Here is a 12,030-nt window from a genome sequence, read left to right on the forward strand (position 1 = left end):
ATATATATATATATGTATATATATTCATTCCTGTCTGGCAACTTTCTCTGTAGACCAGGCTGGCCTTGAACTCAAAATGATCCACCTGCCTCCACTCCCTGAGTGATAGAATTAAAAGCATGCACCACTACTGGCCAAAATATTAAAAGATTTTTTTTTACATTTAGACATAAAACAGAATTCTTCAACCTTTAAACCTTGTAGTGAATTACATTCTCTAAATAATGTGACTTAGGAGGGTGTGTGTCTATGTCCGTTGTAAATATGCCTTGGGAGAACTTGCCTTTGAAAAACCCCTTCTTATGCTCAGCTACTTCTTATCTTTCCTGGGTGCCTTTTCCCTTCTCCAATCCTTATTTTTAAGATCTATATTGTAATTTTTTCATAAGCCTGATAACTCTACTTCATACTCCCTTGTCCTGAAATTCTTTTCTGTGGTGAAACCAGGAATCCTGGGTTTGCCTGAATAAAGGTCTGTATGAAGAGAGGGATTTTTCCAGGCCACTCTGACAGTGGTGTCATAAGGCCCTGTCCTTTTCCCTGCTGCTGCTAACATTAACCTTTTTAAAGTTGTGTCGTTCAGAGGGTTTCTGGGAACCTTTTCTTCTAAATGAGTTGGTTGATGTCAAGATAAATTGAACAGTGTTTTAGGCTGATAAGATGAAAACGCAGCCAGAGCTGGGTACATCCCTAGCTCTGGTCTGCTTTTTGAGCATGGGACCACATACTTGTTTCTCTTAGACTTGAACTTTGTCTTTTCCTGCTTCAGAGAGCAGCAATTCCCTCCTGCCCCCCAGTTCTTCTACCATGCTCCCCTGAATCTGCTTCTGCTCCATTGATGCCCAGCGACATGACTCTGAATGGAGGCTCCTTTGGGCCAAGGCCAACTAAAGCTACCAGCTGGGCACTCAACAGACTAGCCCTTGGTCTTTCCTGGCTTCTTTCTGCCAAGGGAGGAAGCAGGGAGGGAGTCAGCCAGCTGAGCCCAGGCTCTGTGCCAAGCCATTTTTCCTCTGCTTTGGGCAGTGTGTATACTTACTCATTCAGCAAGTGTTTATTAAGTTCTTTTTGTGTGTGCTCAGGGTAGACCCCTTCTCTGAGAGAAGAAAACAGCAGAGCTCCCTCGTAGGAGGGAGCCTGGCATCCTTAAAGAGGTCTTGTTATGGAAAGTTTTCCTTTTGGATTGGAAACCCAGCATCCGCTGGAGTCCCCTGATGGGAGACACCGGAGATGAGAACAAGGAGGCTGTTAACATTAGTGAAGCACACTGCGTCTCCAAAAGAAGGCAGATCTTTCCTTCTCCGTTTTGGAAAGTGACAGTTGCCATGGACCAAATAAGAGATTGTGTTTGGCACCCAGGACTTAGAGACTGAATTCTCTTCTCAGCCCTTCCCTGCTGTCCTCCATCCACAGAGGCAAATAAATAAAGCCTTTTGGTCCTCAACCAGTCAGGCCCCCAGTAAACGGTAAACAGAAGTGAACTTGTGAGCGGGAGAGTTGGCAGCTTCCTCCTCCTCTCCTGAGAAAGCATCTTGTTCTCTGTGCCAGATGGGCCCGTCCACCCATGGCCATGGCACCCCAGCTGCCTTGCTAGCCACTGCAGACTGAGAATGTCCCCCTTTACCAGTGTCATGAATGACTGAGGAGGGCACTGACAGGCAGCTCCTCTTTAAAGCTTTTAACCCCGCACTGTCCGGGCGGATAGAAACTTGGAGCCTCATGCTGACAAACTCTTGGTGATGTCCCTGAGAACTGGCTGCACTTTAAAGTTCCAAGCTAGAGACTTGGAAAGTTACTTTTCCACTCTGATTCTTAGAGACCTCTGAAACAGGCTCCCAGTGGGCCTGCCTCCTGAAGTAGTAGTGAGGGTCACTGAGATAGCCTGTCCCGCAGTCCCAGGCCTGGCCTGGTGTGCATACCCAGTTAGTGTCAGCCATGCTTATGATTGTGGGGACTGTGGCTTTATCTCAAGTAAAGGCTATAGATGACGGCCTCCTACTCCCTGTGGCTTCTTCAGTAGGGGATTCTAGAAAGGCTGGTTGGCTTGGCACTGATGAGCTCCCCTCCTCTCTGCTCTCCTTCCCTCTCTCTCTCTTTCTCTCTCTCTCTCTCTAGGGGACACTACACAGAAAATGAGAACTGCTCACTATCCCACCCCAGCCGAATTGGACGCGTATGCTAAGAAGGTCGCAAACAACCCACTGACTATAAAAATCTTCCCCAACAGTGTGAAGGTTCCCCAGCGGAAACACGTTCGTCGTACTGTGAACGGCCTCGACACATCAGCCCAGCGCTACAGCCCCTACCCGACTCAGGCTGCCCCCAAGGCAGGCCTGCTTGCCATTGTCAAAGTGCCAGCCAAAAGCATACTCAAGGACTTTGACGGCACCCGAGCTCGGTTCCTCCCTGAGGCCATCATGAACCCCCCAGTGGCACCCTATGCTACTGTGGCACCCAGCACTTTAGCCCACCCACAGGCCCAGGCTCTGGCCCGACAGCAGGCCCTGCAGCATGCACAGACCCTGGCCCATGCCCCTCCCCAGACACTGCAACACCCTCAGGGTATACCACCACAGGCACTGTCTCACCCTCAGAGCCTCCAGCAGCCTCAGGGCCTGGGCCACCCTCAGCCGATGGCCCAAACCCAGGGCTTGGTTCACCCTCAGGCCCTGACTCACCAGGGTCTCCAGCACCCCCCTAATCCCTTGCTGCATGGAGGCCGGAAGATGCCAGACTCAGATGCACCCCCGAATGTGACCGTGTCTACCTCAACTATCCCCCTTTCAATGGCGGCCACCCTGCAACACAGCCAGCCCCCGGACCTGAGCAGCATCGTGCACCAGATAAACCAGTTTTGCCAGACGAGGGCAGGCATCAGCACTACCTCAGTGTGTGAGGGCCAGATCGCCAATCCCAGCCCTATTAGTCGAAGTCTGCTCATCAATGCAAGCACCCGGGTGTCGACCCACAGCGTCCCCACACCAATGCCTTCATGTGTGGTCAATCCCATGGAGCACACCCATGCGGCCACAGCCGCACTGCCTGCTGCAGGTCCCGTCAACCTGCCCACAGGCATCTCTCGAGCCCCCACTGGCTACCCTAGCGACCTCAAGCCAGTTACCTGGAACCAGCACCAGCTGGCCCACCTACAACAGATGTGCAGTGAGGCCGGTGGGACACCAGCCCCTGGCCTGACAGGCAAACATACAGCAGGACGTGAGTTGGCAGGGCCTGGTTTTGTGGGCAAGGCCCCTGCCTATCCGCAGGAACTCTGCCTGGCACAGTCCTTCCATCTGAAGCCACCCCTGGAGAAGCCGACCCCATCCCCACCAGTCAACGGCCTACCAGCCCCACTGGCCTACCCCAATGGTCACTACTTCCCACCCCTGTGGAACAACATTCTACCAACTCCCAATAGCGACAGCTCGGGGTCTCAGGACCTCGCCATGCCGTTCCACGGTGGGCAGCCCACAGGTGCCCCCCTCGACTGTGGGGCAGCTCCTGGGGCCCACTACCGAGCAGGGACTGGGGGTGGTCCAGTGGCAAGCCAGAACAGCTTGATGCAAACAGTGGATTACCTGAGTGGGGATTTCCAGCAGGCCTGCTTCCGAGAACAGAGCCTGGCCATGTTGAGCAAGGCCCACCGAGCTCCTGGCACCCGAGCCCCCGATCCCACAGATAGTCGAAGTCTTCATATTCAGCACCCAGGGTATAGATAGGGAGCTGTGGCGCTCTCCTCAGGCAGCATCACACATTGCCCTTCTAGGTTTAGTCTTACTTTTAAGTAACTGGATAGTTTCAAAGCTTCACTGCTCCAGTGTGATCATCCTGAGATATCTAAGGAAGGGAACTTGGCGGGGCCCCTTTGGGGACAGAAGAAGGTCCTTTATCCTTCCCTCCAGCAACTCTTGGTTTTCTGTTAGATCCTAACCCTGTCCTCTCAGCACCTGCCTGTCAGGCAGTCTCCACCCTGACCACTTCTGACTCTTGCCATCTTTTGCTGAACTTCTATTTCTTTTGGGACTGAGTTATGACTGAGGGGAGTGGCCTAGGCCCTTAAGTTAGGCTTCTCGGTCTGGGACTAAGAAACCAGACTTTCTAAGTGCTCTGGAAGCTAATTCCTTATTCCCCCAAAGATGTCAAATCAAAATAAACACACTCCCCCATCTCTCCCAGCTGCTTCCATCCCTCAAGGCTTGGTGTTTCATTTCTGTTGTTTCCAAGCCACTGCACTTGTCCTTGCCAAAGCCTTGCGACTCAGAGAAAACCATTGCGTTGGCGTCTTGGTTCTTGACTCTCCTCACAGAGAAATGCAGTGGCCATCTGGCATTCCCAGGACCTCCTGTCACCGTTGCCTCTGTCCAAACTCAACTGCTGTCCTCATCCCTGCCTCCCCTCCCTCTTAAGAAAAACAAAACAAAAACTACCTTACTTGAAGAATTAGTTATAGGTAAAGGATGATCACATTAGAGTTTGGAATTAAAAACACCAAAAAAGTTTGAAAAAAAAAGTTTAAAAATGCATTTGGTTCTCTACACTGGCTAAGAATTATTGGTCCACACTGTAAGTCTTAAATGTCATGTTTCTGTATGAATGAGTGGGTTTGAGGAGCATTGTGTACGAGTGCCCCACAGGTATAGTCACTCTCTAAGTTTTGCAGCCCTTCAGTTTAATGAAGAACAAAAGGAAAAACACAAAGCCTTAAGCCCTTTCAATTCCTCCTCCACCAAATGTGCGTGGTTCTGACCGCTGCAGAGGGGCTTACATTGGGAACGGCCCCTCTTGCCCCTCACCCATTCAAGAGCATCTTCCACCTGTTCCAGGACCAACGTGTCTCATTCCCAAGTGACAATTAGTTGTCTAGAAATTCAACACTTCTCTGTAACGTTAGACTGTTTTGTTGTAAATTCTTGCACCTGTCTTCTGTTGCACAGTTGGGCTTTGAAAGTAATAGTAAGAAGCCCTTGCCTTTCCTCGCCTTTGGGGAATGTGAGCTGATAACTGAAGGTTTGGGGTTTATTCTCACTGTTCCTTAGCCAGAAATTCTGTAGTGATCTGAAACAATGTGACTGAAGACCAGTTTTTAAATTATGTGTTGGCAAGTTGCCTTATATTTAAAAGGAAAAAAAAAAAAGGAAAAATGCCTGAGTGTGTTATGCCAAATGATAGCAACATGAAGTCCTAATTTATTGTTTCCTTGCTGTCTGAACACTGGTATTCCTGTCCTGTCCCCAAGCCCCTCAACTTCCTGTGCAATGCCTCCTCCAGGGTACTGGCCGCCTCACCCAGGGCTCCTCCACTCTCTCCTGTGGCCTCTTACTTGACCTCCAACCTGACATTGTAACCCCAAATTCTCCCTGATAGGAGGCTGCCACTGTAGGAAACTGGACCAGACACCAACTTGGGGGCTTTCACACCTCACCCCCAATCTGGTCTGCATGGAAATTGTACTGTGGTTCCCTTACCCTACAAACGACTGCCCCCAACTCTGGTGTAAGATGTTTCCTAGTTCAACCTGATGGTCCCCCACCTCACCCCAGCCAACTCCCCAACCAGCAATAAGGGTCCAAGCCAGGGCCTCATATCTACATTCCTTGCCTCCAAAATCCCATGCCACCCCAAAGGAAAACCTGGATTCCCAACTCCCCACATACTGTAGCATCTGGTCTCCCATCTCTTCACCTTACCTGTGGTGGTTTATGGGCATGGTGGAATTTTTTTTTTTTTTAAGATTATTATAAAGCAGTAAAACAAAACAAAAACATCTTTTTTTGACCTTGTCCTATTCGTTTAATGTGAATGCTTGAGGTGTTTAGGGGCTTCTTTTGGACCATCTGTGTAACATTTCACTTAGTAAAGGGGGAATTTCGTTGGTGGTGGCAATATCCCATTCACCTCTCAAATGCCCTCCCAATTTATCGTCCCAGACTGGGGTTAGTTAGGGTTATATGTAGTTCAGTCAAGCCCTAGTTAGGGACCAGCTGGAAACTGGTGCTTCAGCGCAGCTCTTTGACTCCATCAGTCCTAAGTAGGTGTCTGTTTTCCCATTAAGCCCTCCAACAAATATAAACCTCCCTCCCACTTGTAGCAGGGGAATTACAACAGAGCTCCCCTTATGTCTAGCAAGCACTCTGCACCAGCAAGCCTTCAGTGTACCCAACGTCAGAGGGAGGTTAGCCAGCTGTCTGCAGTGCTACTGGACAGAGCTGAGTCCACTCCCATGCTCTGACGTGTGCTGAACTCCATAATGCTAATTACAGCTGGGATGAGGGACAGGCCACTGGACCAGCATAGTGTGTCAATCGCAAGGTGTTACACATTTCAGTCGTGTGGTTGACTTATTAGCAGAGACATCAGCTTTAGCCCAAGCTGTCCAGTTTCAGAAACTCTGTAAGAGTTTGACCCATTCCCTGCCAGCAGCTGGTTATGTCCACCGTATTTGTATGGTGGGGGAGCATTTTGGCTCTCTCAGCTAAGGTCCCATGGTCCCCCTGATTGGATAGTGAAAATACCAGTGAGAGCTAAGCAACCCTCACATAGTGAGTGACCTCTTGTCTTCCTAAAGGCCCTTCTCACCTCCCCTACAGAGCCAGGACCATTTCAGCTTACAGGCTTACATGCCCTTGCATGTTTCCCTGTGCTGGGCCATAAGAGACACTTCATGTTAATTACCTCCTGTCATGATTACATTCCAAGACCAGTAGTTGAGCAGGATTCATTTTACCATTAATACGTGTAGTTAACCCCAAAATACTAAATAACTTGCCAAAAGCAAGCCCAAATTTATTGCCAAAATTAGTGGGAGCTATAGGCCTACTAGTGAAGAATTCAGGGTTTGTGCATGTAAGTAGTCAGGTCTGGCATGCAGGGGGGGAAGAGGGGGACGGACCCCACAGAAATCCAGGCCTTGCCCCAAACTAACTGATGGAGTCAATCTGCTTCTATTCTTAGTTGACTGATGAAATGTATGCAGTCAGAGGCAACCATTCAGAACTGCCCAAAAAGCAAATGACATTACAGGTGAGGAAATCTTAAGTGCTTTGTACATCTTGAAGGCTCCTTTTACTCCTGGAGTACAGACTAACATTCATTCATTCAGTCCTTAATCTCTCAGGCACATGCAGCCTCATTAACTCTTCACCATGGCCCATTTACTCTGAGGGGTAAAAGCTACTACACTTGACTCCTGGCCACAAGACCTCAGGCTGTAAAGATGGCCTGGGTGTGAAAAACTGGATACGGCAATGCACACCTGTGCACCCAGGCTGCTGGGTCGGTCAAGGGAAGGTCTAGTCTTGTGGAATCAGCAAACTCCAGGATTTTTGATCTATCTCAAAAAAGTGGAGCGTAACTGAGGAAGACACCTGATGTTGATCTTTGGACTACACACATATTTGCACATGGTAATTACTGATACAGACAGACCTGCTAAACAGAGCACTTGTCTTTGGTGAGGTATGGACTGGAGATGCCAGCTTAAGTGGTTCCTGCACCTGTCTATTGAACCACCAGAGGGCAGGTGACACTCCCACTCAAAAGTTTCCTGCAATTCCCATATTGTCCACCAGAGAGGTATGGCTGCAAGCAGAGCAGTTTTCTCTCCTCCAGAGGCCCAGCCTCCCAGAGCCCTGGGAGGAGACAGGCTGGAATCAAGTTAATAAATACAATTCAGGATTTATTAAAAATCAGAGTTACCCTGCTGTGCCCTCCTAGCACTAGAGAAATAAATAACCAGAGAGGGCACCACTGGGTGAATGGAAAGAGAAGTTAATCTCAAGGCAGATTCTTCTAACTACCCCTCCCTTGGCCAATACCTCCCACCCCCACTATGGCTCTTGGGACATAGCACCTGAGCAGGCACCTCAGTCCAGGTAGAATGTGGCTGGCACCAAGGCATGTCTGCCCTGCCCAGGAGGGGAGACAGGCCCTGGGATCATGTTTCCAGCCCTTGATAACCCCGAGACCTGCTCCCCCCAGGGGCCAGGGCTGAAGCACCAATTGGAGGCACCTGAGGGGTAGGGATAGGATAGTGGTGGTGGTAGGGAGAGTGGACTAACAGCCTAGGCAAAAGAAGCTGAAAGGAGGTCCGGCCCCCAATCCAGTTTCAGCCAGTGCCTGAGATCTTGTCCCACCTCCCTTCCCACTTGAAGCCAAAAGGCTGTACTCTCAGCTGAGGATCTTCCGGGGCAGTTCGACAGAGGCACGGATGAAAACTGCATCATCCCGCACGTAATTTCGTTTTCGGATGTCCTGGTGGGAAATGAATTTGGGGTAGCCAAAGCCCAGAGAACTCTCATCCAGGGAGCCTCGCCAAGTGCCAGGCTTCTGGAAGTTCTTCCAGTTTGGATCAGGGTGAAAGGTCTCAGTGACATGCTGTGGCTTAGCCAAACCTGGATCACTCTGATCCAGCAGGGAGAAAGTAACGCGGCGGGCAAAGGGCCATTCGAGGAGATTGTCAAAGGCGCCTGGCAACACACGAATGTAGATGGAGAGGTGTGTACCCTCGCCACTGCCATTGCCATTAAGGAATGCAGACACCTGCAGCTTGTAGCCATACTTGTGTGTATAGAAGGCTGGGCTGAAGCACTCCAGGTTAGGTTTGGCCTTGGCCTCCTGTAGACGACGCCCATAGCTGCCAATCTTCCAGATGAGCACTCCATCACTGCCTATGGATAGCTCCTCCAGCTCTCTCCGCAGCTCCTGCAGCTCTTGCCGCTGCCGGCTCACCAGGGCACACATCATAGCCAGATGTGGCTTTACACTTTCTTCCACGTGACGTCCCATTGCCAGCTTAGGGCACTGTTGGCAAAACCCAAGGCCATGGGAGAAGGAAAAAGTTACCAAAAGAGGAAGGCCCAACAGAGAGGAGGAACAGGTAGGGGTAGCAGGCACCCAGTTGCACAGGAACAGGTCGATGGCAGAGGGTGCTGGGAATAAGCAGGAATTGACTAGCAGGACCCATGAAGGCCTCAACTGTGGCAGCAACTGATGCTCTCTCAAGGACCTCAAGAGCTAGAGGGGCTGAGGGAGAAGGGGCATCTCACCCTGTGCTTGCAGCCAGACTCTTTGAAAGGGCAGAGCACGAAGGCAGTGCTGCAGCTATCCTTCAGATGGGTTGGCAGGTCCTCCCGCGCTACAGTGCCCACTCCACATTGGTTGGGGCAGGGAACAGGCAGGCGTGGGCACTGGTACTGGTGGCTCTAGGACCAGAAACAGAAGCAGAGTGGTCAGTACCCCGACTCCCTGGTACCCCATCTCACAGCCTACAGGTCAGCAAGGGCCTCACCTGGATAGTGTCATAAACAAACTCCTTTGTACAGTAGGCACAGGGCTGGGTGCGCTTGGGGCACTCAGATGTGGCATGCTGGGCCAACAGTCGCCTCATCATGCGGGCCCCACACTTGTTCTCACAGTACACACTCTCTTGGGGGCACACACCCTCGTGACTCTGAAATCACCACAGGGGTAAGTTAGAGGATGAGATGCCTGGGCTCTCAGGTGCCCCACCCTCCTTCCACCGTCAGCTTGGACCCATGTACCTCGTAGGCCTCCCCACTGAAGTCACAGCCACAAAATTCGCACTTGAGGCGGCGCTTAGGGCAGTCGTGCTGCAGGTGAGCAGGCAGGTCACGCCGGCTCAGCTTTGCCGGGCAGCGATTCGGGCAGGGGACTACATTGAAGCTGCAAGTGTTCAAGTGGCCCTGGTGGGACAGAGGACAATCAGTATCTGCCAAGTCAGGGTTAGTCCTAGCTCCCCACCCGAGCCTCACCTGTAGATGACGAAGTGGCCCGCTCCAGCGGCAGCCTTCCTCACTGTGGATGCAGCGTATAGCCAAGCCTAGCACCTGGACCTCTAGCTCTGGATCCGGGTAGATCTGTGTGCAGAGAAGAGTGAAGTCAGCAAGGATCAGAGCCTCCTGGAGTTGCTATCCACCCCAACTCTCAACTGAGCTGGCTGTGCCTGTAAGCCAGTCATAGCTTCTCGATCAAAGACCTCTCAGACGATGTCTCTTTACCCTAGGATGAAGGACATAGTAGACAGTATCTACTCTGACTTGGAACCTAGAGCCCCCAACATGGCTGCCTAGGAGCATGCTCCCTTCAGGGCCATCAGCCTGCTCAGTCGTAAGGTAAACCCCCTTCTGCTTCCTTCCTTTTAGTGGAGGGGTCCTGGCCCCCAGCCACAGGAAGAGGAGGGAACACTTTTTATGGGCACAGAGCAGCTCTGTGCACCCCTACAGGCTGGGCATTGTGCCTGCCCCCCAGGGCAAACACAGCCTTCGTTTGCAAACTGGCCTGGTGGGAAAGAACAGGCTACCTTTGTGGGGGCACGAGATCATTAGGCTTGGGGTTGACACTGGCCCTGTGCCTACTGGCAGCTAAGAGCTCCAGCCCCCAGCAAGGGCAACAGCCTATATATTGTGCATCTGGGCTTCCAACCTAGCAGTATAGACTCACCTTGGCATAGTCCAGAGGAAGCTGGTCCTCAGGGCATTTGAAGACTCCTTCACTGAAAGGGAAGAAGGCAGGGTCAAGGCTCCTCAAGCCCTGGGCCTCACCCCCTCAGTGAGGGTAGCTTCCCTCCCTTGCCAGGCCCCTTCCTAGCCTGCCACTGCTGAGACGAAGGAACAAGCAGAAGTCAGAAGGGACTGACTTTCCAAGGGTACTAGACTACCCACAAATGGTATTCTAGGTTCAGTGCAGACAGACACAGCTGCCTTGGGCAACACTTTGCCAACAGGTGGCAGCTGGCATCCCCTCCCCCCAGGACAGCAGCTGGACTTGAAAGGAACAGGCATCCTGCCACCCCCTTCCCCCAGAATGGTTTTCATTGGCTATTCTGAAAGTTGATGGGAGGGTATACAGGGATGGGCTTGGATTAAGTGCCAGGGATACCCAGCCTCCACAACTGTGCCAGGCCTAGAACCAAGGCTAAGGTCATCTTGAGGCCACTTTATGCTATCCCTTCTCCTCTTTGAGGGTGTCTCCTAAAGGAGTGGGAAGGAATAGCAAGGGCCCTGGCCTTGCGTTCTTTCCACCCATCCCTCGAACGCCCACCCGGCCTTCACAACTTGCCCCTGAGAAGGGTTAGAATGTCCCTATTCAGAAGATGGAGGGTGGAAAAAGCAAAAAAACCAATCGAGGCCCCCTAGTGAAGCAGCACCTGGGTAGGTCTCTCTGTGGTAATTAAGGCTTTAACCACAGGCAAAGCTCCTGAAACTTAGTGACCCTAACACCTGCCAGCTGTCCTGTCCCCCTTCTCCCATCTCCACCCACATAGTAACACCCAGAGAGCCTGGTGGCATGCTTCTTCCTGCCAGTATGCCCCAACTGACCCCAACAAGACCTGTCACACATGACTGCCACAGCCCAGGCAAGCCAGCAAGTCTGAAAGCCCCCAGGGTTGGCATTCCTGGCAGATCTGAGTCAAGTAGGCAGCGGGCAAGCAGGCCTCAAGGCGGAAGTAGAAACTACAGGGCAGCCCTGTTGTAAAAGCACTTTCCAGAGCCTGAGCAGTCTATATCCCAGGTGCCCAGTCCATCATAGCACCTCCCCTTGGTCTCACACTACTGGCCATGTCCCCGATGCAAAGAACAACACATGCTAGGCACCCAAGAGGTATGCCTGCACCCATCAGCAGCCTTCATGGCTCGACCTGAGCAATAGCCAGCAGCAGCAGGAGTCGGGGAAAGAGGGGTGGGCCAAGGGGGAGGGGGTGCACTTGGCTGCTTCTGGAATGTGCTGACCCAGTGGTTTTGAAGAAGTAAGGGGACGAAGGCAAGTCCCTAGGCTTCAGGCAACAGCTAACTCTGCAGCTTGGGGCCCAGCCAGGACAAAAGGTTCGGCCAAGGCTATGGACAACCTAACCTGTAGGGTAGGGGTGATAGTGGGGAGGCAGGGACTGCTCAATCATCTCTTTCCTCAAGAAGCCACTAAACACAACTCGATCATGGGGGAGGGGTGAAGGCAGAGGCAGCTCCTGGCTGAGCAGTGGAGGCCCAAGCCCAGGGGAGAAGACAGGATGGGGGG

General features: G+C 51.8%; 2 protein-coding genes across 4 annotated transcripts in view; one reads left to right on the forward strand and one right to left on the reverse strand.

The window, feature by feature from the left end:
* Fam222b (family with sequence similarity 222 member B) overlaps positions 1-5,185 on the forward strand; it is a 60,977-nt gene extending 55,792 nt beyond the window's left edge. The window contains exon 3 of one of the 3 annotated variants that reach the window (XM_031354318.1): positions 2,116-5,185. In XM_031354318.1, the coding sequence (XP_031210178.1) occupies positions 2,116-3,719 (1,604 nt within the window). In that variant the 3' untranslated portion in view covers positions 3,720-5,185. The remainder of the gene's footprint in view (positions 1-2,115) is intronic. The other 2 variants (XM_031354321.1, XM_031354320.1) reach the window with 2 other exon arrangements.
* Positions 5,186-5,782: 597 nt separating this feature from the next.
* The window catches only part of Traf4 (TNF receptor associated factor 4), a 7,866-nt gene continuing 1,618 nt past the window's right edge, over positions 5,783-12,030 (reverse strand). Inside the window, exons 2-7 of the mRNA XM_031354322.1 lie at positions 10,459-10,510; positions 9,771-9,875; positions 9,540-9,701; positions 9,287-9,448; positions 9,045-9,200; positions 5,783-8,799 (exon numbers count right to left, since the gene is read on the reverse strand). Coding sequence (XP_031210182.1) covers positions 8,167-8,799; positions 9,045-9,200; positions 9,287-9,448; positions 9,540-9,701; positions 9,771-9,875; positions 10,459-10,510 — 1,270 coding nt within the window. The 3' untranslated portion in view covers positions 5,783-8,166. The remainder of the gene's footprint in view (positions 8,800-9,044; positions 9,201-9,286; positions 9,449-9,539; positions 9,702-9,770; positions 9,876-10,458; positions 10,511-12,030) is intronic.

The sequence above is a fragment of the Mastomys coucha genome, unplaced genomic scaffold (assembly GCF_008632895.1).
Source record: "Mastomys coucha isolate ucsf_1 unplaced genomic scaffold, UCSF_Mcou_1 pScaffold5, whole genome shotgun sequence".
Lineage (NCBI taxonomy): Eukaryota > Metazoa > Chordata > Mammalia > Rodentia > Muridae > Mastomys > Mastomys coucha.